This window comes from Mastigoproctus giganteus, chromosome 4, assembly GCF_048544385.1.
Source record: "Mastigoproctus giganteus isolate SK-2022 chromosome 4, ASM4854438v1, whole genome shotgun sequence".
Taxonomy (NCBI): Eukaryota; Metazoa; Arthropoda; class Arachnida; order Uropygi; family Thelyphonidae; genus Mastigoproctus; species Mastigoproctus giganteus.
This window is the reverse complement of record NC_143578.1, coordinates 111943095-111970577: the sequence shown is the minus strand read 5'-3', so window position 1 is coordinate 111970577 and position 27483 is coordinate 111943095. Positions and strand designations below refer to the sequence as shown.

General features: G+C 38.3%; 1 protein-coding gene across 1 annotated transcript in view; it reads left to right on the top strand.

Annotated features, from left to right (window-relative positions):
* Positions 1–27483, top strand: part of LOC150086997 (F-box/WD repeat-containing protein 9-like) — a 148940-nt gene that overhangs the window by 95317 nt on the left and 26140 nt on the right. The window contains exon 7 of the mRNA XM_090371736.1: positions 14527–14640. Coding sequence (XP_090227862.1) covers positions 14527–14640 — 114 coding nt within the window. The remainder of the gene's footprint in view (positions 1–14526; positions 14641–27483) is intronic.

The window sequence follows — 27483 nt, the reverse complement described above, 5'->3', positions numbered from 1 at the left end:
CTAGGTGGCAGTGATCACAGTGTGTTGAAGTGGGATTTACTCAAGGAGGTAACTACCATCAGAGGTAAAGGGAAGGGTTTTTGTTTTCGTAAAGGCGACTATGATGGTCTGAGACAGTATTTAAATTCTATACAGTGGGACCAACTGATGATGTTACCAACAGCAAACTCAAAATGGGAAGCATTCAAGGAACTAATCTTGGAGGCTACCAGGCTTTACATACCAACTAAGAAATATTGTTCAAGGTTTAGGCCTAAATGGTTGTCAGATGAACTAATGAGACATGTGGCAGAGAAGAAAAATGCATGGGATACATACAAATTAATGGGTGACATGGAAGCCTATGATAGATATAAGTTGGTCTGTAACCAAGTCACAAAGGAGATTAGGCAGGCAAAGGCAGACTACGAAAAATCCTTGGCAAAGGATGCAAAGAAAAACAGAAAAGAATTCTTTACATATTTGAACTCGAGAAGGAAAGGGATGAATCAGATTGGTCCACTGGATATTGATGGTTCAACAGTTGAGGATCCTGCTCAGGTGGCTAACAATCTAAATGAGTATTTTGCATCTACATTCACGCATGAGGAATTATTCAGGAAGGAGAATGATGTAGGTAAAGTAAACATTGGCAGTGAGCTGGATGATTTTGTAATAACTGAGGGGAAAGTGGAGGAGAGATTGTTGAGGATAAATATAAAAAAGGCACCTGGGGTGGATGGGATCTATCCAGTTATATTAAAGGAGGCAGCAAAGGAAGTATGCAAACCCCTAGCCATAATTATGAGAGCTTCTTTGGACTCAGGGGAGGTACCCATAGACTGGAGATGTGCAAATGTAACCCCAATTCACAAAGGAGGATCAAAGGCTGACACAAGTAATTATAGACCTGTTAGTTTAACTTCTGTTCCAGGTAAATTAATGGAGGCACTGGTTAAAGAAGCACTGCAGGAACATCTAGACAAGAATTCAGTTATAGCTCAGACGCAGCATGGTTTTGTTAAGGGCAGGTCTTGCCTGACCAATTTGATTGGATACTATGATGTAGTCACAAAAGAACTGGATGCAGGGAATAACTTTGATATTATATACTTGGATCTTAGAAAGGCTTTTGATACTGTTGCACATGGAAGACTGCTGCACAAATTGGAGCAGTGTGGCATTGGAGGCAAATTGCTGCTATGGATAAGGGGATGGTTGAGTGGCAGAGGACAGAGAGTGGTAATCAATGGACACTGCTCAACGTGGACTAATGTTATTAGTGGAGTTCCTCAAGGTTCAGTGTTGGGTCCGTTATTGTTTTCGGTGTTTATGAATGATATTGATGATGGGATATCAAGTTTAATGTCCAAGTTTGCAGATGATACAAAGGTTGGCAGGGTCGTTAAGGACACTACTGACGCTATGCTGCTGCAACAGTATCTGGAAAGGTTGAACAGATGGGCTGAGGGTGGCAAATGAAGTTTAACATTGACAAATGTAAAGTACTACATATGGGAAACAGTAACCCCAGAGCAACGTATCAACTTTGCGGTACTACACTGACAGTGGTGGAGAATGAAAAGGACCTGGGGGTAATTGTGCAGGCAGATATGAAGTTCTCTAAGCAGTGCAGACGAGCTGCAAGAGTAGCTCATGGTGTCTTGTCAATGATATACAGGAATTTTTCTAGCAGGGATAAGGAGGTGATTATTCCCTTGTATAAGGCAATGGTCAGGCCACACCTTGAATACTGTATACAGGTCTGGAGGCCTCATTTCAAGAAGGATGTAGAGCTGCTGGAACGGGTACAGAGAAGGGCAACAAGATTAGTGAATGGAACAAAGGGTTGCTCTTACGAAGAAAGGCTTAAGTTTTGCAAATTACAGAGTCTGGAGACTAGGCACCGGCGAGGTGATCTGATAGAGGTGTATAAGGCTTTGAATGGTTTGAGCATGCTCAATGCCAATGGGATTCTTCATCTTGCTCAGAATAATCACCTCAGAGGGCATAAATTCAAATTGAGGAAGGACGGATGTCGGATAGATGTGCGGAAATTTGCCTTTGGCCAGCGGGTGGTTGGTTGGTGGAACCGACTTCCATCACTTGTTGTTGAAGTTGATAGCCTAAACAAATATAAAGCTCAACTGGACAGGTATTTCGAACGAACGGAGGGGTGAAATGGGAGTGGAGTTTTTTTTTTTTTTTTTTTTGGCTGATGCTGAATAAGCTTGCTTTCTTGCATCATATGCCTCTGCTAATGTCTTATAATGGGGATTTTAACTTCCCAGATATAAACTGGAACACATGGGTTGATCACTTGCACACTAGCAAGAATTTTGTGGATTTACTGGATGATTGTTTTCTACAGCAGCATGTTCTCAGAAACCAGAGGGGGTAATACTCTTGATGTGATTATCAGCAGTGATTCTTTATGCATTAAGAATTTGCAGATAAAGGAACCACTAGGTGGCAGTGATCACAATGTACTGATGTGCAATGTACATAAAGATGTAACTACCATCAGGGATAAAGGGAAGGTTCTTTGCTTTCATAAAGGTGGCTACAGTGGTCTGAGACTGTTTTTAAATTCTATACAGTGGGACCAACTTATGATGTTGCCATAGGTTACTGCATCGCTTTTTGAAGCATGGTTTTTTAAATTACTTTGTGCCTTTAGTTAAGGAATACTGTACAGAAAAGAAAATTCCCTTAAAAATTTTACTTCTTTTGGATAATGCACCTGGCCACCTTAAATCATTAGATGACCTTAACCCAAACGTTCAAGTAATTTTCCTCCCTGCAAATACTACTGTATTGCTTCAACCAATAGACCAAGGTGTTATTGCTGCATTTAAATCATGTTACCAAGGAGAACATTTGCTAAGGCTGTAGCTGAAATAGACAGTGAATTTGATAGTACGCCTAAAGCAAATGTAGTAAAAGAATTCAGGAAATGCTTCACAAACTTGAACGGCATCGACTATTAGGGATGCATAGGATGAAGTGAAATAGTCAACACTTAAAGGTGTTTGGATGAAGTTGTGAAGTTTACTACTGATGATTTTGAAGGATTTGAAAATCATGAGGAGGAGGCTACTACAAATATTGTAGATAGGGCAAGGCAGTTAGAGCTAGAAGTGGGGCGCCTCCGTAGCCAGGTGGGAAGAAGCAGCAGTGCATAGCACACGCTTCTTGATTAGACCGGGGTTCGAGCCCGTCACCACCAAATACGGAGGATGCGGAAAGGTCAGGGACTGACCACCGCATATCCCGGAGCAATATGGCCTTAGTTGCTAATGCTCCTAAAAACCAAAACAACAGCTAGAAGTGGAGCCTGAAGATGTTACTGAACTGCTTGGGTTACATTCACAGCCCCTAAGTAATGAAGATCTTCTAGAACTATGTATATCTTAGTGCACTTGCATCATTTATACACAGCCAATTATAGATTAGCAAATTTGCAATAGCGGCATCATTTAAGTTGCATCTCATATTGTGAATACCTTCACAATGAGTTGCCATATGGCAACTCGTCGTAACTTAAACGATGCCGCTATTGCAAATTTGCTAATCTATAATTGGCTGTGTATAAATGATGCAAGTGCACTAAGATATACATAGTCTAACTCTTTCACAGCTTGAGGCATAAGCCCTTAATGCATTAGATCTTCTAGAACTTGAAGAGCTTAGGAAGAATGAAGAGGATTCTCATCCTGATGATGTATCAAATCCCATTCCTAAAGAACTAACTTGCAAGAAACTTTCAAAAGCATTCAGGCTTTTAGAAGGAGCTAGGTCCATTTTTGAGAAGGCAGATCCCAATTTTGAAAGAAGTTCCAAAGTAATTGCTAGTATTTTAGATCAATATGCCTGTTATATAGAAATCTACAGAGAAAAGAAAAGAAGAGCCACAATTCAAACTTCATTTGATTCCTACTTTCATAAAAGACCAGCATCCTCCCAAATCTTAGATCAGCCTTCAACATCAACTGAAAATCCTTCTCGAGTAACAACTAGGCCTACAAAATTCCATCCAAATCGCCTGCAAGGAAGTGTTTAGCTACAGATGAAGAAGATCCAGATGTAGAATTTGTGCCATTCACTTAAGATTTGCTTCAATAAATTTATACTGTACACCTAGTAGGGTATACAGACAAAGTGAATGTATTGAAGTCATGCAGAAACAGGTTTTTATATATTTTATTTTATCATTTATTTTGTCAAAATAAAGGTTTTAATAAAGGTTTAATAAAGGTTCAAAATAAAGGTTTAATCATATCTGCCACCTCCTACTTTTTATATTTTGCTATATTTTACTCTTGCTAATTTTTTCATCCCTTTAATGCTGCCAAACAAAGTGTTTACATATTATGCTTGAAGGCCGCAAGCTTTTATGTAAATACAGAGTGGAGGGACTTTCACAATTTTGTAAGTTGTTGCATTAATATTTAATTGCAGTGTTAACAGTAAGTGCTATGCTTAATTTTGTGTAACTTTCAAGCATCACAAACATCTGTGAGTGTAAAAAGGTAGTGATCTGCTTTATGACAAAGACCTAGAAGTTGTTATTGTTTGTTATTTGGTTTTTTTAGGAGCATTAGCAACTAAGGCCATATTGCTCCTGGGAGATATGCGGTGGTCATTCCCTGACCTTTCTGCATCCTCCTATTTGGTGGTCATGGGCTCGAACCCCAGTATAATCAAGAAGTGTGTGCTATGCACTGCTGCTCCTGCCCACCTGGCTACGGAGGTGCCGACCTAGAAGTCTTTATGATAAAGACCTAACCTGTTGTAACATGCTGGGTACATCTGTACTTTTAATAATAGAAAGAACTTACCTTACTTATTATTATATATACATATATATATAATGTATATATAATGCTTAAAGTTTATAATGATAGAATTGTATATTATGGTTTTTGTCATTCCCTCACAATCCCCGTGTGAGGGAATGTTTTTTCAAAAATTGCATTGCACATTATCATTTAATATTGATATTTTCATAATCATGTAGTGTAGATATCTTCATAATCATGTAGTGTAGATATCTTCATAATCATGTAGTGTAGATATCTTCATAATCATGTAGTGTAGATATTTTCATAATCATGTAGTATAGATATTTTCATTATCATCTAGTAATGACATTTCATTATCATTTAGTAATGATTGCTTCATAGTAATTTAATATGTTAACATTAACTTAACGTTTATAGGCCCAACAGACTTAAGATCCCAAATATGCTAGCTTGATTACCTGATCCGTATACACACTAATACCTATAGTAAAATACCACTTAATTGAATTAAGCGACCAATTTCTTATCATGTACATATAAAAATACCAATTAATAGAAATTAACGACACACACACACACACACACACACACACACACACACACACACACACACACACACACACACACACACAGGCAACCTCTGTATAACATAGCACTTCTGCAACACGGTTTTGCTCTAACACAGTTAGAGAATTGTGGCAGATCTCACATAACACTGTATTTTTGAGATTTTGTGCAGGGGAAACCCTGCTATTATGTTGGATGTAATTTTTCAACATTTCCATTCTTTTTTTGTGAATCCCCGCTGTTGATTCACTAGTTGTTATGCAAAAAAAATTATTAGGAAATTCCTGTATTTTATTTTGTTGGGAAATCTCCATGTTAGGTTCTGTACTATTGAACTTGTGCTTGTTTGAGACCATAAAAAATTGTGACTTCAAAGCATGCAGTTTGTGTTGAGCCTATTCTGTTGAGCTTGGCATTTATATTGGTGATAGAGTTGGAATTGACATTGTGTCATGTTGGTAAGGATTTTTATGTCATCAGCATAGCTCAGCAGGTCTGAATCCTTTTGCACAAAGGATGCAATGATGGCAGTGAATAATATCTCCAAGAACACTTCACACCCACTGAAACACTGGCATGATGGAATGCAACTGAGTATTTGCAACCATTAGCAAAAAGCAGAATCCTTCTGTTTTACAAGAGTGCAGACAGGAAGCAAAACATTTTATTGTTAATGTAGTTAAATGTTTTGCTTCCCATTCTGACAACTGGAGGAGAAGAGAGATCTGTACAGCATCGAACACAGCACCTCTGTGTTCTGGTATGTAATGTCAAGCTCCTCTTATGTTTGAATTCTGAAAGGATGACATTGGGGGTTGGCAGAAGATTTGTAAGTGTGGACCCATTTGGGACCGTTTAATGGATGTGTGGTGACACTGCGGAGGATCAGTACTGTTAGAAGGGTTTTTTCTGAGAATTTTTTGGCAGATGGTATGACCCGAGATTGTCCTGTAGTTTTTTAGATGGGTGGGCAACTGCATGATTGCCATATGTCTGATGAGACAGCTGTTTCAGTGTCTTGGAAAGTTGCATTTGGAGAGTACTACATCCCTATTTCATCAATCAATCAACTGCTTTTTAGAGATACCAACTGATGGATATGTTTTTGTTTTTCCACAATCAACTGTGGTAGGCTGAGCATGATAGACTGCAGGGAATGAATTTGAATCTCATGACCAGCCAGGTTTGTGGTCAAGTTGATGAGAAATGTTGAATGACCATGTGAAACTGGAACTTATATCTGTCAGCTATTGAAAGAAAACTACTGAAAGTAGTAGTAGTAGTAGTGGCATGTGATGCAAGAAAGCAAGTGTATGAGCTTATGCAGCATCAGCCAAAAAAAAAAAAAATCACACCATTCCTTCCAAATGCCTGTCCAGTTCCTCCTTAAATTTATTTAACCTATCAACTTTCACAACGACAGATGGAAGTTTGTTCCAGCAATTAACCACCCGCTGGCTAAAGGCAAATTTCCGCACATCTATTCTACATCTGTCTTTTCTTAATTTGAATTTATGCCCCCTTAGGTTCGTAATCTGAACAAGTGGAAGGATCCCATCAGAATTCAGCGTGCTAAACCCATTCAAGGCCTTATATACCTCAATCAGATCACCGCGCAGGTGCCTCGTCTCCAGCCACTGCAATTTGCAGAACTTAAGCCTCTCTTGGTAAGAGGATCCTTTCATTCTCCTCACCAATCTTGTTGCCCTTCTCTGTACACGCTCAAGTAAATCTACATCCTTCCTAAAATGAGGCCTCCTGACCTGTATGCAGTACTCAAGGCGTGGCCTGACCATTGCCTTACACAGAGGGACAATCACCTCCTTCTCCCTGCTAGCAAAATTCCTATATATCATTGACAAAACCCCATGACCTGCCCTGGCAGCCTGTCTGCATTGCTCAGAAAACTTCATATCTGACTGCACAATTACTCCCAGGTCTTTTTCATTTTCTACCACCTTAAGTGTAGTACCACACAGTTGGTATGTTTCTCTGGGGTTACTTCTACCCATATGCAGTACTTTGCATTTGTCAAGGTTAAACTTCAGTTGCCACTTCTTAGCCCATCTGCCCAAATTATCTAGATCCTGTTGCAGTAGCACACTGCCATTACTGTCATTAACAACCCTGCCAACCTTTGTATCATCTGCAAACTTCGACATTAAGCCTGATATACCTTCATCAATATCATTGAAAAATATACAAAACAACAGTGGACCTAACACTGAACCTTGTGGGACTCCACTAATAACATTAGTCCACGAAGAGCAGCACCCATTGATTACCACCCTCTGTCTTCTCCCACTTAACCATCCTTTTATCCATTGTAGCAACTTACCCTTAATACCATTCTGCTCCAATTTGTACAATAGTCTTCCATGTGCAACAGTGTCAAAAGCTTTCCTGAAATCCAAATATATGATATCAAAATTATTTTTTGCATCCAGTTCCTTTGTAACCACATCATAATATCCTATCAAATTTGTCAGACAAGACTTTCCCTTAACAAACCTATGCTGTGTCTGAATTATTGCTGCAGTCTTGTCTAGATGATCCTGCAATGCATCTTTAACCAGTGACTCCATTATTTTACCCGGAACAGAAGTTAAACTAACTGGTGTCACCCTTCGATCCCCCTTTGTGAATTGGGGATACATTTGCACATCTCCAGTCTGTGGGGACCTCCCCTGAATCCAAGTATGGTCTCATAGTTATGGCTAAGGGTTTGCTTCGTTGCTTTGCCGCCTCCTTTAATATAACTGGATAGATCCAATCCACTCCAGGTGCTTTTCTTATGTTTAACTTCAACAATTTCTCCTCCACTTTGCTCTCAGTTATTACAAATTCATTAAGCACCCTGCTACAATTTGATAACCTTCTGCCATTTTCAAACCTTAATAATTCCTCATGTGTGAATGTAGATGCAAAATACTCATTCAGTTTGTTTGCTATCTGAGCAGGATCAACAACAGTCGAACCATCAATGTCAAGTGGACCAATCAGATTCATCCCCTTCATTTTAGAGTTTATATAAGTAAAGAAATCCTTGCTGTTTTTCTTAGCATCTTTTGCCAAGGATTTCTCGTAATCTGCCTTCGCCTGCCTAACCTCCTTTGTGACCTGATTGCAGACTAGCTTATATCTGCCGTAGGCTTCTGAGTTGCTTGATAATTTATATGCATCCCATGCATTTTTCTTCTCTGTTACGAGTCTCATTAGTTCATTAGATAACCATTTAGGCCTAAACCTTGAACAATATTTCTTAATTGGTATGAAAAGCCTAGTAGCTTCCACGATTAGACCGGGGTTCGATCCCGTCACCACCAAATACGGAGGATGCGGAAAGGTCAGGGAATGACCACCGCATCGGAGCAATATGGCCTTAGTTGCTAATGCTCCTAAAAACCAAATAACAACAACAGCTTCCACGACTTCCTTGAATGCTTCCCACTTAGAATTTACTATTGGTAACATCGTCAGTTGATCCCACTGTACAGAATTTAAAACTGTCGGAGACCACTGTACTCACCTTTACAGAAGCAAAAACCCTTTCCTTTACCCCTGATGGTAATTAAATCTTTAAGTAAATCCCACATCAGTACACTGTGATCACTACCACCTAGTGGTTCCTTTATCTGCAAATTCTTAATACACGAATGATCACTGCTGATAACCAGATCAAGAGTATTACTTTCTCTGGTTGCCTCTCGAACATGCTGCTGCAGAAAACAATCATCCAATAAATCCGCAAAAGTCTGACTAGTGCGTGAGCGACCAACCCACAAGTTTCAGTCAATATCTGGGAAGTTAAAATCCCCCATTATAAGACATTCCGATTTACTAGCTCACTCTATTTCTCTGTACAATTGTTCATTGTACTCATTCGAGTCATTAGGCCTATAACACACTCCTACTCTTATTTTTGCTTTCACAGTGCTTATGTCACACCAAACTGACTCAACAGTGCACTGTTCATCTATATCAACTGGATGCACTTCTTTTGATTTTATGTTTTTCTTAATCAACAGCATAACACCTCCTCCCTTTCTATCCTGTCTATCCTTTCTATACACATTGTATTCCCCAAATTCCAGTTCAGCATTCCTTATATCTGTGTGACACCACGTCTCTGCTTATATCTGTGTGACACCACGTCTTGTTTTCCAGGCTGCTGCTCATTCTAATAGAAGCAGTGCAAGAATCACTTTCACCCCTGCCAGTGGCTACTGTTAATCTATTAGTCCTTGTATCCCCCCAAGCTAGCAGTTTTCCGACCCACCTAACACTAGCATCAGCAAATATTCATGCACCCTTTCTATTTAAGTGTATCTCATCCCTATAGAAGCAGTCTCTCCTGTTAACAAGTACAGTCCAGGCTGAAAAAAAATTCTACCCCTTGAGCGTTGCACATTCTTTCGAGGGCCGAATTGATCGACAAGGCTCTCATCATATACTCCCTTCTATCGTGTCTGGGTGCCTGGCAACCCCAAGGTTGCGGGTTCGAATCCAGCCTCGGGCTTGGATCAAAGTACTGCAAAAACTTTGGGAGGTGCACTATGGCCACAGAAGCCAATGCGCCAACAACTAACCAAAAAAAAAAAAAAAAATCGTGTCTGGGCAGAATTGCAGACACTTTCAAATTCAACCCTAATTCTCGGTTTTTGTTCAACAGTGACCTGTACTTGTTAAGTAATTCTGCCGGTCTCCTACTCTTAATATCATTAGTGCCAACGTGTACAACTATATCACCTTTTGTGCCCTTAAAAGATGATATATCCGCTCTACAATGTCATCAACCTTTGCCCCTGGCAGACATACCCTGGTCCTGTTCCACCTATCCTTTTTACAAAGCATGTTTCCCGTTTCCCTGACAATAGAGTCACCAACAACAACTAGTTCCTGTGGGACCAGCGCATTCTGCTTTGAGGGGTTGCCGCTGTGTTGCGTGATGACCAAGTGCAAGCTCTGGCGTTGATGTGGGCAGCTGAAAGCTTGATGGGCCCCTCAATTTAGATCCTTCGAGGGCATCCAACCTGTCCTTCAAACTCTCATATAGGCCCATAACAACGCTGAGTTGTCGCCTGATTTCCCTACACTCCTTACATCGCGCACACATAAAGACATCCCCCATGGCAATATCATGTTCCGTTCCAGAGAGTTCGGCAAACATTTCACAAGTCGCACATTTTTTTAGGCTCTGATGCGTTGGAGAATCATCCCTCTCAGTTCTCCCCCGAGTCCCACATCAATATTGAATATTGACGTGGGACCATTCCTTTCAGTAGTTTCCTTTCAATAGCTGGCTGATATAAGTTCCAGTTTCACATGGAGCAGCTTAGTTTTAGAAGTGTTTAAGTCAGTGTTTCTCAACCTGTATGCCACAAGTGTGCTTCAAATGTGCCACAAAAAATTTAAATAAACAAAAAATTAATAAATCCAACTTTTATAATAAAAATTAATGTAATTAATTTAAAGTGGGTTTTCTGCTTTAAACGAGATTAAACAAAATAAACTAAAGTCGGTAGAAGAGGAGCTGAGGGTAAGTTTATCCACAATAAATCCATGTATTAAATAACTATGTGCTTCCCATCAAACATATCGTCTCACTGATTAAAATGTTATAATTGTATTTTTGTTTGTTTTTATATAATTATGTTAATTTTTTACACATTTTCTTTTAAATTTCATGTCATATAATTCATGTATATTCAAAAAAGAGATATTAAAAGCATTTAAAACAAATAATAAGTGTATTATTAAATGTACCCAAGAGAAATAACTTCCCGTTTGTGAATATATGAGTGTAGTAGTGATTGTAGTGTGCCGCAAAATTTTTGTGTTTTTAAAAATGTGCCTCAGCAACGAAAAGGTTGAGAACACTGGTCTAAGTGATGCATCAGCATTATAGTTAGTAAATGGAGCGAGAGTAGAAGATAACCAAATGGAATCTGATGATTCCATTTTTTTATTATCAGATTATCAAATTGTCAGATGCATCTGAAGAAATACTTAAAGCCATTAAAACGTTCGAGATGGAAGCCAGTAGTGAATTTAATGGAATTGACTAAATTACACTTCAGGTTTTGCTGAGATATATCTAATGCTTTGTCAGTCTTCCTTATTTATTGATTTTCATTTATAATTGCAAATGTAAAATTAATTTCTAGCCCCTGTATGTTAAAAAAAAAAAAAAAAAATTCTGTGTTTTATTCCCCGCATCTTCAAAATTCCACATTTTTTGTATGTATAGCCAGTGGGGTTTCCCCAAGAAAATTATGATAACTCCGTCTGGCCTATAAATCGAGAGAAACATTTGTAATGTTCAGCAACAGTTGAGCTGTTCTGCCCTTTTCAAGTACTTCAAATGTAAATAAGGGTTAATTGGCCTCTATGCATTTACATTGGACACATCTTCCCACATCGTAAATTGTCTTGTCAGTGAAAATCTAAATACTTTTTCCAGAAATTTCATCCCCACTTACCTGAAAACCACGATGTAACAAGAGTCCAGATAATTTTTTTTTATTAGTGTATACTTATTTGTAACGTGTTTCTTGATTTATTTTTCCAAAAACACCTTCAAAAAAGTTGTTTTTCAATTTCCTTAGAGTGATGCTAGCATCGGCGAACACTTGGCATAAATAAAAAAAAAAGGTTGAGATTGCTTGCTAGAAGCTGTAAAATACAGCAAATGGCAGCAATCATTTTTCTGTCACTGGTCTTTTGGGTTGCAGATGGTTTGTGTTTAGAAGTTTGTAACTGTTGGAATTCACTGCTTAATAACAAAACACTGCAAAACAGTGTTTTGCAAGTGGTGTTTCAAAAGACTGCTGCCAGTAAATAATACATCACTACTAAACTGTTTAACTGATTTATTCAGTTTTTGGAAATTGAACAAATCAGTGGTTTAAAGATCCACTCACTTTTGGCATTGTCATATGCTCTGCAAACAGAAAACAAATGATCACTGCTCAAATAAAAAGTATTGTACTAAAATAACAAAGGCTAAGTCAGCTTATATTGCTTATGCAGTATGAAATACAGTAGACTCTCGATTTTCTGGGATAGATGGTGAAAATAAAATCCCGGTTAATTCAGAAATATCGAAAAACGTTCAGCAACATACCTAATAAATATGGCAATAGATAAAAAACAAAAGAACTTACCATGTACTACTAGTGTATCCAATACGATGAGTGCATAGGTATAAAAACATACCTACAGGTAATAATGTATGCTTGCATCGGCTGCCAAAGGCTGCTGACGGAGGTGCACAATAATTTTCACAATATTTTTTACAAGTTTTGTTTTAACTTAAAAAGTCTATTGATATCTTTAAAACATGTTTTGTTTTTAACATAATAATTTAATTTTACAAAAAATAGGCGAGATAAGCAAAAATCAATTCACTTAGAAAAATATGAAAGTATAGAAAACTGTTTTTTGTCTTTTGCAACGTTTTTACAATTGGCACTTATAATATTTCTTAAAACCATTTTTTCTGCCAGATCACTATCGTTTTGCTGCTCCAGGTAGTCAAGAAGTGCTTCTGCATGGTTTAAAGCAACACTATGGTTAATTTTTTTTGTGACAATATCAACTCCTCCGCCTCTTCAGGTTCATTGTCATTATTTAGTGGTGATGTAGTAGTCATTACATGATATAAAATGTCTTCATCATTTAGTACTTCATGGGCAGCTAAATCTTTGTCAGAATTAAACCAACAATAAGTTGACTGCTCATCGACATCCCCATTCCCCAGTTTGTTGCAAATTTCGTAACATTTCTAGTACCAGATCTTCACAGTTTTCTTCAAATCCTAGGCATCCTTAATCGTTAACCAGTAAAATTTTACGCCAAGACCTCTTTAAGGTTATGCTTTTTATTGATTTCAGTTGCATCCAACACAGTCAGGGTTTTCCAAAATGTCAATAGTTAGACATTTTCAATACAATTTTATTTCATTGGCATTGTAAATTTGTTCCAGCACAAGTTCATTGGTTTCAATAAATTTTTTAAACTCACTGGTGAATCACTACTTAGTTTTTCACCTTGAATGGCAATTTGATGAATGCTGCGACTCTTCTTTAAACCGCATCAACCACCTAGAAGATGCAGTAAAATCAGCAATTATAATTCAATCAACAGCAGTTTTAATTCATCAAAAAAATATTTTGCCTTGGTTCTTCTGCTGTTTGTTAGCTAAACCACAACACCATTGCCTTGTCAAGGTCCTTGTATGTAGACTGTTTTGTCATTTTTCTGATAGTCATGCCTTTAGCGTTATCACTTGTGTCAGCAAAATCTAATAGCTTCCCTTTATTTTTTACAATGTCACATATGGTTTGGTCACCAATGCAACATTACAATGGTTCATTAAAGATTTAATGGATGCCCTGTTTACAAAATTTTGAATAATTTCAACTTTTTGTTCAATTGAAAGCACAAATTTTTGTGTTTTCCCATCATTTTCGCTATTTCTAAACAAAAAAAAAAAAAAATATATATTTATTATAAAAAAAATTTCAACATCCCTGACATAAATAATGCAACACAGTAATCAGAGCACTGCAACGGAACACAGTAATCTGCGCGATGCACTAAAACAAACTAAACATTTGTTCTCTGTCCACTGTTTTTTTTTGAAGGGCTGGTTGAAGACAACATGGGTTGCAAGAATAGGTACATTCATCTCCCAATCACAACTTATAATGCTGCTTCTTGTCGCTTATTTATGACTTGCAAAACATCTGTTTATTTTGTATTCTATTTATTATTTGAATTTTATGTTGTTTTTTTTTTTTTATTTGGAGTCTTGAAGTGTCCCCTGTTAATCCGATCCGGGTAAATCGAGAGTCTGCTGCACTACAAGGCAAAAAAAAATGCAGTTTTTCTGGTATTTCCCACTTTTTTCAGTGATTTATTAAAAAAAAATTTGCTTATCAAAAACTTGGGAAAGACTGAGAAATATGATTTGCATATTGAACTATGCTAGTTCAAGTATACAAGGTGGAAAAAGATATCCTAAGTCAAAAATGGCATTTTTTTTGCATTCATGACATTTTTGAACATCTAGGCTTTATTAATGAGTATTTAATCCAACTATTATGTATATTTAAAAACTACTGGTTTTTTTCTTAGTATAATAATTTTATTTATAAATTTCATTAAACAGTTAGAAAACTATCCAATGTGCATTTCATACGAGCCTTATCACTTATGGGTAGGTGACAAAGATGGATCTGTACATCTTATTGAGGCATATGGACATAATTTTGATATCATCCAGGTAGTATGAGTTATTTTCATAAAATTTCAATAATAATTTTTGAAGGCTTCCATAATTTTTGATATACTGTACCTTTTTGTTAACATATAATTACATAAAATTTGTTCTTATAAAATTTGAAAGGAGAACATATTACTCTGTGAAATTCATCATAAATTTTAGTGTAATAAGACACTTAAGAGGTACGAAACTACCGTCAGACACTTTCAACACTGAAATGTAGAATTTGGTTATGATTATTATTTTTTTACTAAATCTTAACTTCAGACCAATATAGAAGGGGGATGGAATATTGTAAATTAGATTAAATTTGAAAATTCATCAATTACCCACTGACTTTAAAATTTTATCACACAATAAATGTTAAACTATCAATTGAAACTCTGTGTAATACTGTTAAATTAAAATTTCATGTAAAGAATTCTTTACATCAATGAAACAGTACATAATTACTTACGATACCCAGATCATCTGAGGCCAAATGACAACAAATAAGTAAATCCAGAAGGTTGGCTTTTTTCTGGGTTTACTATTTGTTATCATTCAGCCTTAAACTTTGATAAAGTTTTGTACACAGAAGAGTTTGGCTGAAGTCTCTGGGAATATTTGCTTTCTTTCCATGGATTCTGGAATACTCGGCATACTTTCTAGTATAGTAAGTCTCAATACTCAGTTAAGTCTGAGACAACTTTAATGGTTAACAAGCACTAGGTGTTAGGCTTAATCTGAGATCACTTACAACAAAAAAGGATGTTATACCTATTCTGAAATTATAAAATAGCTAATGTTATATTAACCCGTTCAAAATTGCAAAAAGTTAGCATTAGCATTGGCATTTGATGCAAGAAAGCAAGCTTATGCAGCATCAGCCAAAAAAAAAATAATAAATAACCACTTCACCCCTCTGTTCGTTCGAAATACCTGTCCAGCTGAGCCTTAAACTTATTTAGGCTATCAACTTCCATGACAAGGGATGGAAGTCTGTTCCACCAACCAATCACCCGCTGGCTAAAGGCAAATTTCCGCACGTCTATCCTACATCTGTCTTTCCTCAATTTGAATTTATGCCCTCTCAGGTGATTATTCTGAGCAAGAAGAAGAATCCCATCAGCATTGTGCATGCTCAAACCATTCAAGGCTTTATACACCTCTATCAGATCACCTCGCTGGTCCTAGTCTCCAGACACTGTAATTTGCAAAACTTAAGCCTTTCTTCATAAGAGCACCCCTTTGTTCCATTCACTAATCTTGTTGCCCTTCTCTGTACTCGTTCCAGCAGCTCTACATCCATCCATCCAAGGCGCCTCCGTAGCCAGGTGGGAAGGAGCAGCAGTGCATAGCACAGGCTTCTTGATTAGACTGGGGTTCGAGCCCATCACCACCAAATACGGAGGATGCGGAAAGGTCAGGGAATGACCACCGCATATCCCGGAGCAATATGGCCTTAGTTGCTAATGCTCCTAAAAACCAAATAACAAACAAACAAACAGCTCTACATCCTTCTTGAAATGAGGTGTCCAGGCCTGTATACAGTACTCTAGGTGTGGCCTGACCATTGCCTTATACAAGGGAATAATCACCTCCTTATCCCTGCTAGAAAAATTCCTATATATCATTGACAATACACCATGAGCTACTCTTGCAGCCCGTCTGCACTGCTCAGAGAATTTCATATCTATCTGCACAACCATCCCCAGGTCCCTTTCATTCTCTACCACTGTCAGTGTAGTACCACAGAGTTGATATGTTGCTCTGGGGTTGCTGTTTCCCATATGTAGTACTTTACATTTGTCAATGTTAAACTTCATTTGCCAACTCTCAGCCCATCTGCTCACCTTTCCAGATCATGTTGCAGCAACATAGTGTTAGTAGTGTCCTTGACAACCCTGCCAACCTTCATATCGTCTGCAAACTTGGACATTAAGCTTGATATGCCATCATCAATATCATTTATAAATACAGAAAACAATAATGGACCCAATACTGAACCCTGAGGGATTCCACTAATAACATTAGTCCACAATGAGCAGTGTTCATTGATTACCACTCTCTGTCTTCTCCCCCTCAACCACCCCTTTATCCATAGCAGCAATTTGCCTCCAATGCCATACTGCTCCAATTTGTGCAGCAGTCTTCCATGTGCAACAGTATCAAAAGCCTTTCTAAGATCCAAGTATATAATATCAAAGTTATTCCCTGCATCCAGTTCTTTTGTGACTGCATCATAGTATCCAATCAAATTGGTCAGGCAAGACTTCCTCTTAACAAAACCATGCTGTGTCCGAGCTATAACTGAAGTCTTGTCTAGATGATCCTGCAGTGCTTCTTTAACCAGTGCCTCCATTAATTTTCCGGGAACAGAAGTTAAACTCACAGGTCTATAATTACTTTTGTCAGCCTTTGATCCTCCTTTGTGAATTGGGGTCACATTTGCACATCTCCAGTCCATGGGTACCTCCTCTGAGTCCAAGGAAGCTCTCATAATTATGGCCAAGGGTTTGCTTACGTCCTTTGCTGCCTCCTTTAATATAACTGGATAGATCCCATCCACCCCAGGTGCCTTTCTTGTGTTTATCTTCAACAATTTCTCCTCCACTTTACTCTCAGTTATTACAAGATTCTCTAGCTTACTGCCAGAGTTGAATACACCTCTAGCATTCCCCTCGCTGAATAATTCCTCATGTGTGAATGTCGATGCAAAATATTCATTTAGTTTGTTAGCTACCTGAGCAGGATGATCAACAGTTGACCCATCGATATCAAGTGGACCAATCTGATTCATCCTCTTCCTTCTAGAGTTTACATAAGTAAAGAACTCTTTGCTGTTTTTCTTTGCATCCCTTGCCAAAGATTTCTCGTAATCTGCCTTCGCCTGCCTAATCTTCTTTGTAACTTGGTTACAGATCAACTTGTATCTATCATAGGCTTCTGTGTCACGTGTTAATTTGTATGTATCCCATGCATTTTTCTTCTCTGCCATATGCCTCATTAGTTCATCTGACATCCATTTAGGCCTAAACGTTGAACAATATTTCTTAGTTGGTATGTAAAGCCTAGTAGCTTCCAAGATAAGTTCTTTGAATGCTTTCCATTTTGAATTTGCTGTTGGTAACATCATCAGTTGGTCCCACTGTATAGAATTTAAATACTGTCTCAGTCCATCGTAGTCGCCTTTACGAAAGCTATAATCCTTCCCTTTACCCCTAATGGTAGTTACCTCTTTGAGTAAATCCCACTTCAGCACACTGTGATCACTGCCACCTATGCTTTCTTCATCCTCTTTTGCATTTTTTACAGGATTTCAGCTAATTGGTACAAGCAGTAAGCTTAATACTTAAACTGTAGAGTAAACTGTGCCAATATTACAAATGTTAATATGTTATTTATTTAATCATTTAGTGAAGCACTAAATGATTAAATTAAATGAAACAACTAAAATGGGCACTAAATGAAACAACTAAAAAAAACCAAGAGTAGATATCTACTAGTCACCAATGTGAATAGAAATTGTGTGGAAAATGGGAAGCAAAGTTTGAAATGAACACCTTAGAATTTTATTCTGTTCTTAATTCTGTCACCATATTAGATAATATGAATAAACATATCTTTTTAACATCAGTCTCATTTATTTAAAAAATAAAAATTCCCATTAGCATTGAGTTTGCTCAAGCCACTCAAAGCCTTAAACACCTCAATCAGATCACTTCTCACAGGTGCCTAGTCTCTAGATGCTGCAATTTGCAGAATTGAAACATTTCTTGGTAAGAGCACCTCTTTGTTCTCTCTCCCCCAACAATCTTGTTGCCCTTCTCTCTACCAGTTCCAGCAGTACATCCTTCCTAAAATGAGGCCTCCAGACCTGTATACAGTATTCAAGATGCAGCTTGACCATTTCCTTATACAGTGGGATAAACACCTTCTTATCCCTGCTAGCAAAAGTCCTGTATATCATTGACTAAACACCATAAGCCCTCCTGGCTGCCTGTCTATATTGCTCAGAGAACTTCATATCAGATTGCAAAATTACCGAAGGTCCTTTTCATTTTTCCACTACTCTGGGATTACTGCAACCCATATGCACATTTGTCAATGTTAAACTTCAATTTCTATTTCTTTCAGCTCATCTGCCTAATTTTTTTTAGACCTTGTTGCAGCAGCAGCATACCTTCATTACTGTCTTTAACCACTCTGCTGACCTTTGTATCATATATCATCTTCAAATTTAGATATTAAGCTTGATATACCCTCATCATTAATAAATACAGAAAACAACAACGGGCCCAGCACGAACCCTGTGGATTCCACTAATAATATTAGTCCACGAGAAGTAGTGTCCATTGATAACCACTCTCTGGCTTTTCCCACTGAACCATCCTTTTTTTTATACGTAGCAGCAACTTTCCCTTAATTCCACACTGCTCCAATTTGCACAGGAATCTGTTATGTGCAACGGTATCAAAAGCTTTCCTGAAATCTAAGTATATGATATCAAAATTATTTTTTGCATCAAGTTCCTTTGTCACTGCATCACAGTACCCAATCAAATTAGTTAGAAAAGATCTCCCCTTAACAAACCCATACTGTGACTTCAGTATAACTGCATTCCTGTCCAGATAATTCCGCATTATTTCTCCAACCAGTGACTTGGAACAGAAGTTAAACTAACAGGCCTGTAATTATTCACTCTCTAAAGGGGATCAAAGGATGATCCCCCTTTAGAGAGTGAATAATTACAGACCTGTAAATGGGAATAGATTTGCACATCTCCTGTCCACAGGGACTTCCCCTGAATCCAAAGGTGCTCTCATAATTATGGCTAAGGGTTTGCTTACCTTCTTTGCTGCCTCCTTTAATATAATTTGATAGATCCAATCCACCCCAGGTGCCTTTTTTTATGTTTAACTCAACTTCAATTTCTCCATTTCCCTCTCAGTTATTACAAAATTTTTTAGTTACCTGTTAGAGTTTGATGAAATTATGTCATCTCTCTCCCTAGCAAATTCCTCGTGTGTGAATGTAGAGGCAATATACCTATTCAGCCTGTTACCAACCTGAGCAAGATCATCAATCAAGTGGAACAATGCCATTTAACAGTTGATGATCCTGCTCATGTTGCCGACAGGCTGAATAGGTGTTTTACATCTACATTCATGCATGAGGAATTCTATAGAGAGGGGGATGCCATAAGCTTATCAAACTCAGGGAGCTAAATGATTTTGTGGGCCACCCTAGTGGTTCTTTTATCTGATATCTGCCGACTGGGCTGGCCAGGTGGGTAAAGTGCCTGCCTGACAACCCAAAGGTCGCGGGTTTGAATCCCGCCTCGGGCTTGGATCAAAGTACTGCAAAAACCTTGGGAGGTGCATTATGGCCACAGAAGCCGATGCGCCAATAACTAAAAAAAAAAAAAAATTTCCAGATAAAATTTCCAGGTTTCATTACCAGATAAAAAAATTATCTGATATCTTAAAATTCTTTTTTCTGATAATTTTTATCAAAAAATTATCAGATTTTTAATGCTTGAAGAATAATGGCTGATAATCAGGTCAAGAGAATTGCCCTCTCTTGTTGCCCGTCTAACATGCTGTTGTAAAAGACATCATCCAGTAAATCCACAAAATCTTGCTATTGTGTAAGTGACCAATCCACAAGTTCCAATCAATATCTGGAAAGTTAAAATCCCCCATTATAAGACATGCTGATTTACTGTCCCACTCTATTTCTCTGTACAGTTGTTTGGTGTACTCATCACAGTTATTTTTTCTATAACACACCCCTACTCTCATTTTTGCTTTCCCAGTGATTGTATTGTCACACAAAACTGATTCAACATTTCACTGGCTGCCCATGTCAAAGTTGGTGCACTGTCTTTGATTTTTATGTGCTTATTACACAGTTTCATTACCAGATGGCCTGGTCATTCATAGTCTGCTGCATTCTCTCTTCCTTCTAAAAATCTTTTATGCCATTCAAACACACGAGCTCTTGACATAATATCTTCCCCATAAACTTGACATAACTCATAACTTTCAGTTGGTTTTTTTGTTTAAAACCTGAGGTTGATTTGTTGTTCGATTCTTTTTCCTGTCATTTTTCCGGCAAACTACAAAAACTCAAGGTAAAGAAAACCTGTTTCACTGCAAAAGAAATGAGCATGTTGGAATGCAACTTGGCAGACAGCTTGGGAAAGTTTCGAGGTCAACTGCTGCTGTGCCTTTCTTTCACAGATGGTGCTTGGGTGTAGTGGCTGTGCACACAGTCTCTATTTAATAGCCACACCTTATATTCAGGACTGTGAGTCCTGGCTGTAAGTTGCACTGAGAAGGTAAGATTGAGAGGGAGGAGACCTTAGGAGACTATTTCAGCTTCAGCTTTCAAATTTCCTGGGATAGAACATCTGTAGGCAGAAGCTGAGAGATCTACCATTCATGTCTTGGGTGGTTGGAGCACTGCTTACCTTGTATGGGGAGCAGAATCTCAATCTTTGGCATCTGTAATTTGAATTTTGAGACTAATAGTACTTCAATATTGAGACAGCTATGTACAGTTGACAGATTCCCAAAGATCAGCTTATTCTGATCTATGTGAAGACCAGTGTGATTGAATGTTTGCTCCTAGCATATGTTGATTGTCAATGAAGGCCAACCATAAAGGAAATTGTTTTCTGTTAAGAACAAGTAAATTATGTCTGTTATTCATATTCATTATTATATGAGAAATGGTGATGACCTTTGAAAAACCTAGAGAAACGAATTACCCTTGTTTTGCTCCAGTTATCATCAAACAAAAGTAAAATCGATTTTTTGCCTTTCCAGACAATCCGTTGAGTCTCATTACAGAGGCCATCATTAATACCAGTATTTCATATCAACATCACAATAGCTTCAGTTTCAGTCTTTGTGGTGATAAGTCAGAAAATTAGAGAAGAGAGGCCAAGGTATTGGGGTTGATAGCACATCATTGCATCATTTGTCTGTCCCATCCCTGTGTACAGTTATAGTTCATAATCCTCACATGCTGTTTAATTTTCATAACATTTGAATTCATTTCTTTACTTCAATTCTCAGTGCAAGAAATATGCAGTTTCTCAATGTTTTATTGGTTATGATATTGTCTTAGATAATGCTGATCAATCTCTCCCTTATGCAGCATCTTGGAAGGGACATAAAGCGTAAAGTTGTGTTAATTGTCTGACGGCACCAGGGGTTTCCCTCATTGCGTTGTAATTCTTTGTATGTGCGACACAGAACTCGGTAGAAGCCAAAGATTAAAAAAGTGTATGGGGTGTGGTTTGTTGTGTAGTGTTATGTTCTATTATTTCTCTGACCATTTAACCATTGGGCCCCTATTGGGACCCACCGTTGCCACACTTTGCCATGAAGAGGCAGGTCAGGCACCCAGTAGATTATTTAAGTACTCTGGCAGGCCCTGCCACCTAATTTCCAAGGATTTCAGAGGTAAGGCCTATATATATATATATAGATATATAAAAAAAAAGGGGGCAAACACTAGAATTTGGAAAGGCTGAAAGAGATTTACAAGAAAGCAGCAGAATTTAAACATTGATTAGAATTTGGCGATATTGTTAGGGGTGTACTCGGTTTAGTTAGAGTGGGGAGGGGAGACTGAAGACTGGGAGGAAAGAGGTAGAAGGATGGGGACAATAGAGTAGTCATCCCCAAAGAGGTCAGTGGGGATGAGCCCCCAGGTGAATTATGGGGGAGGCAGGGAGGGAAGGAGACCCACATTTCCATCGGTGATCACTGTCAGGTCCATGTAAGTGTCGAATTCAGTAAGATGGTCAAACTGCCCATCCTGCTCCAGGGGCAGGATATGTTAGCTGGCAATGGGGGTGGGAGAGAGACACATTTACTTCATTCATAATCTTTATACTATTTTTATACTTTTTTCTTATATTTTATATATATTTTTTTTCTGTCAGGTTATATATATACACTGGTGTTCAAAGAAAGTGCATCACCTAGGAATTTCACATTTCTAACCCTTTTTCGCGATGCTATGTTACATTAATGACCAGCATCACAAATATAAATTTAAACAAAAGATATTTATTAATAGTTAAGGCAAAGCTAAGTAATATTTGACAGGTGCTTTCAAAATATTCCAAAATGAGCATTTTGCAACCTTTATACAACAGTTTTTGTAAACATGACAATTATGGCTGAAATGTTATCAGAAGCCCTCAGTTTGCTTCAGTTTATCATTTTAAATGGAAAACAAAATGAAAAGTTCACCAGCTGATTATTAATATTTAGTTCAACCACCTCTGGCCCTGATGACAGCAGCACACCGTCGAGGTATTGAAAACATCAATTTCTCTGAAGATAATCAACTGATAGTTCATGGTTCAAAACACGAATTTCTGAAGTTCATGAAGGGTCTTTGGTTTCTTTCGGGCAACTGCAGATTCCACACGATGCCAAAAGTTCTCTATAGGATTCAAGTCTGGGCTGTTTCCTGGCCAGCTAAGAGTTGTAATGGACCATTCTTCCAACCATATTTTCACCTCTAACAAATGTAAACACATTACTGTCGAACCTCTAATGTAGAAATGAAGCTAAAGTAACTACAAAAATGCCTACTTACACTTTTCGCCCGATGATAAGGAGCAGAGTCGTCCTGAAAGATGCAGTTACTTGGCAGGTTGAAATGGTCTCTAATGGTTGGCAATAGTTTGCCTTCCAATATAGCCAGGTATCCATTGGCATTCTTCGCCTCGTCTACGGTGAATCGTTTCTCTCCCATCAGAGCCATGCAGGTTGAATTTCTTCTCATTCAAGAAAATAACTGACTTCCACTGCTCGGGGATCCATTTGACATGCTCCTTACACCAAATTAATCAGGCCTTTTTCATTTTTGTGTGAGGAGGGGTTTCTTCTTAGGATGATGGGCTACAAGTCCATTTTTGAAGAGGCGTCTTCTGACTGTTACTGCACTTGCTACCACTCCCATATGTTCTTCCCATTCTCTTTTCAGCTTAGACCAAGAAGCTTTATCATTTTTAAGGCATAAATGCTTCAAAACGGAGTCCTGTTTTGGTGTAGAGACTCATTTGCATCTGGTTCCTTTTTTCTATCAGCAGAACCAGTATTCTTGAGTTTGGAAAGAAATCTACTCGCTGTTGACTGATTACAAGACACTCTATAAGCAATATGACAGGAAGAACATCCTTCCTCACGGAAAGCAACATTAGCACTCTTTCTTTGTGGCATCAACTGCACATAACTTGCCATCCTGACACAAGCAAGGAATGACTGCAACTCTTGCACAGCATGCTTAGCTGAAAGGAACAGTTGATGCAATATTACATCATCACCTATGCATGGCAATCTTATCTGATGCAATCTGTAAGAAATATTGCCATATACAAGTAGCCCTCGTTTTGCGCTGGTCCGATTTGTGCTGATCACTAACCACAACGCCATTTTTATTTAAAAATAAAAATGGCGCTGTGGTGTTTTTTTTTGCAATTTTTTTTACAAATTGAAAGTTTAAAATTGTTAGACAAAATTTATCGGCATTATACTATGCTATGTATCGTGCACTGTTCATGTGATTTAGGACAATCTGAGCCAATCAGCAATTAGCGCATTTGTATCAGAGACAAGAAAGATTCCGGCCTTCAAAGTAACCACTCTGATTGTTGTTTTTGTTATTTGGAGCATTAGCAACTAAGGCCATATTGCTCCAGGGATATGCGGTGGTCATTCCCTGACCTTTCCGCATCCTCCATATTTGATGGTCACGGGCTCGAACCCCGGTCTAATCAAGGAGCGTGCACTATGCACTGCTGCTCCTGCCCACCTGGCTACGGAGGTGCCACCACTCTGGATATGGGTAGTAAAGGTCCATGTGGTGAAGCATTCAGTTGATTGTTGTTTACGCTATTTACAACCTAACAAATGTTAGGTTGTAAATAGCGTAAACATGTTGGAAATTTACTATGCTAACGTTTTTTTATTAATTGTGCTATTAATAAATTAAATAATAATGATAGTCAGCCGTGTGCAGTTTTTTTCCAATCGTGTTATAAAGTTTTTAATTTAATAGAATAAAGACACGCCATGTCTGGTAAAAATAGTTAATTGAATCCTAGCAATATTCGGAGGATGGAATCTGGTGAAAGCCATCCTAATGTGTGTAGGACTGTGAATATGCCTCCATTGACTATTAATACAACTATGAAGAATGCTAATAAAATAAAACAATCAATGCAAAGTGGTAGGTAAAATTTTTGGTGCCCGGAACTTAACCCTGTGATTTCCAGTTGACTCCATTATATAAAGGGTTCCATTTGCACTTCTCCCCCAACCCTGATGTAAATTGAGGACTACCTGTACTAACGTTTTTCAGACAACAATTACAATTTTAAGGGATGATGCACTTTCTTTGAAAACCTGTGTGTGTGTGTGTGTGTGTGTGTGTGTGTGTGTGTGTGTGTGTGTGTGTGTGTGTGTGTGTGTGTGTGTGTGTGTGTGTGTGTTTTATTTTTTTCACTCACTCATTGATCTTTTTCACACGCACCAAGGTGGGATGCAGTGGTGTGTAATTTAAATACTAATGCATAATAATTAAGCTAAATTAGAAAGGATATAAAAGATTAAAACTAGGGTTAGTGTGTGCATAACTGTAACATTTATGGTTTGTGTTCTTTTTCTCACATACTTGCACTCTCATTCATTCTTCTGGCTTTCATTTCATTTGTTCAACTCTTGCTTTCTGTACTGCACTCTCTAGGCACCTCAACTTACTGGTATTCTTCAGTTATGGTGCAGGCCTAGCCACATGTTTTTTGCAGGCCAGGAGAGAATGCAGTGATAGTGTTTGTTTTGTTGTATATATAAAGTAATGCAAGTTATTATTAACTTTGTATTCTTTCGGCCAATTACATTTGCTCTTTCACTCATTCCCATTCAATATAATACTCATTCACTCTCTCTTTCCCTCATGCTGGGTCACTCTTTCTTTCACCAAAACTGACATTTATTCCCTTTTACCATAATTCCTATTTCACTCTTTCAATCAGTGCCCAGCCTATTCATTCATTCTACATTGCATCCCCCTTGCTACTAGCTTACTGATATTTTTCAGCTAATCTGCTTCCCTGGCTGCCTGTACATCTCCCTTCCCTACATGGTTACTTATTTGGTGTGCCCCAGGGTCCTAAACATGGCAGGGTAGTCCTGGAGGGTACCCAGGTCAATCTGGTTTTGTCATGTCAGGGCACAGAATACTACTATTCTAACAGTTTTTAAGTCATCGTCTGGGCATGGTGGAAAACGTGGGAAATTTTAACTATTGATTATTGTTTAATTGCTTGGGGGGGCTGAATTGCCATTCTTTGGATAGTTCTGTTAATTTTGAATACTTTCTGTGTGAAGGATGTAAAGGCTTTATAATTTTCCTCTTCTGTGATGAACAGATGTTCTTCTCTCCTGGGAAGGGGCCAATCTGTGCTATTAGCTGTGTTCTGGGGATGTCATAAATTATACATTCATGTAGAATGTGTGCCCTCTTGCTACAGGTGCAGTTTGGTCATCATCAGTCAACCCTAAGGAGGTTAGTTTTGCCTTTAGGGAGCCGTGACATGTCAATATAAATGTTGTAAAAAGTCCAGGAGCATACCACTTAGGTGGCTTTGGGCTAACCATTGCCACCCGTTGCAGAAACCTTTTGGTAACCAGACCTCTGGTTTCCTGCTCCCACTTTGTCTTAGCTCATGGATCTTTGTGGCTATTTTGTTCTTTCAGCATTGAAGGTGTTTGCTGTATCAAGAGCTATCCCTAGAAATTCTGTGGGTATGCCCTTTTTAAGTCTATAATATAAGCCTCTTTTGGCTACTTCCTGGTAAAGTGGGAGAGCTCTGGCCAGCAAATGTAGCACAGGTGTGCTTACTGTGAGACATAATCTAGTAATAGTGAATAGTATTGTCCTTTGTATCGATTCTAATTTATTCCTATTTCTTACTATGGCTGAGTGGGTAAACCACGAACCTGCTACATAGGTGATAATAGGTAGAAACATTTAAATATTTCCAGGGTCTTTCTTTTGAGCCCCCAGTCTGGTGGACTCAACCTGGTTTTCATACCTGCATAATTTCTAACTTTCTTTGCCAAGTAGATCAAATGGGGTTGAGCCGACCGGGCTAGCCGAGTGGGTAAAGTACCTGCACGGCAACCCAAAGGTCGCGGGTTCGATTCCCGCCTCGGGCTTGGATCAAAGTACTGCAAAAACCTTGGGAGGTGCAATATGGCCACAGAAGCCGATGCGCCAACAACTACCAAATCAAAAAAAAAAAAAAAAAAAAAATCAAATGGGGATAAAAAGTAAATTTTGAATCAAAGACCACTCCGAGGTATTTTACTTCTGTTAGCATTTTTATAGTAGTTGCACATTTTGATTTTTGGACATCTTCTTATGTCCAAATTGCCTTTTAGAAGTATTTGTTTTTTTCATGTGCTATTGTTTATTGCTATTGTTATTGTGCCCTCTCCTGCAACTGGGCAACATTTGATATTTGCTCTACAACCACTCGTGTCTTACTGTTTACAAGGAAAATCATGTCATCTGCAAAGGCCAGGCTTTCCACAGGGCCCAGATCCAAGACCAGAAATTCATCCAAAACAGTGTTCCAGAAGGAAGGGCCAAGGATTGAACCCTGTAGGCAGGCTTTATTCACAGATCGTGTGAATTCCTGGAACCTTGTGTGTACTGAGACACTTCTGTGTGTGTAAGGTAGCTGTTTATTACCTTATAGAGGTTTTGTGGGGCATTTGCCTGGCAGAGTCTCCTACGGACACTAGATCACCAGAGTGAGTCAAA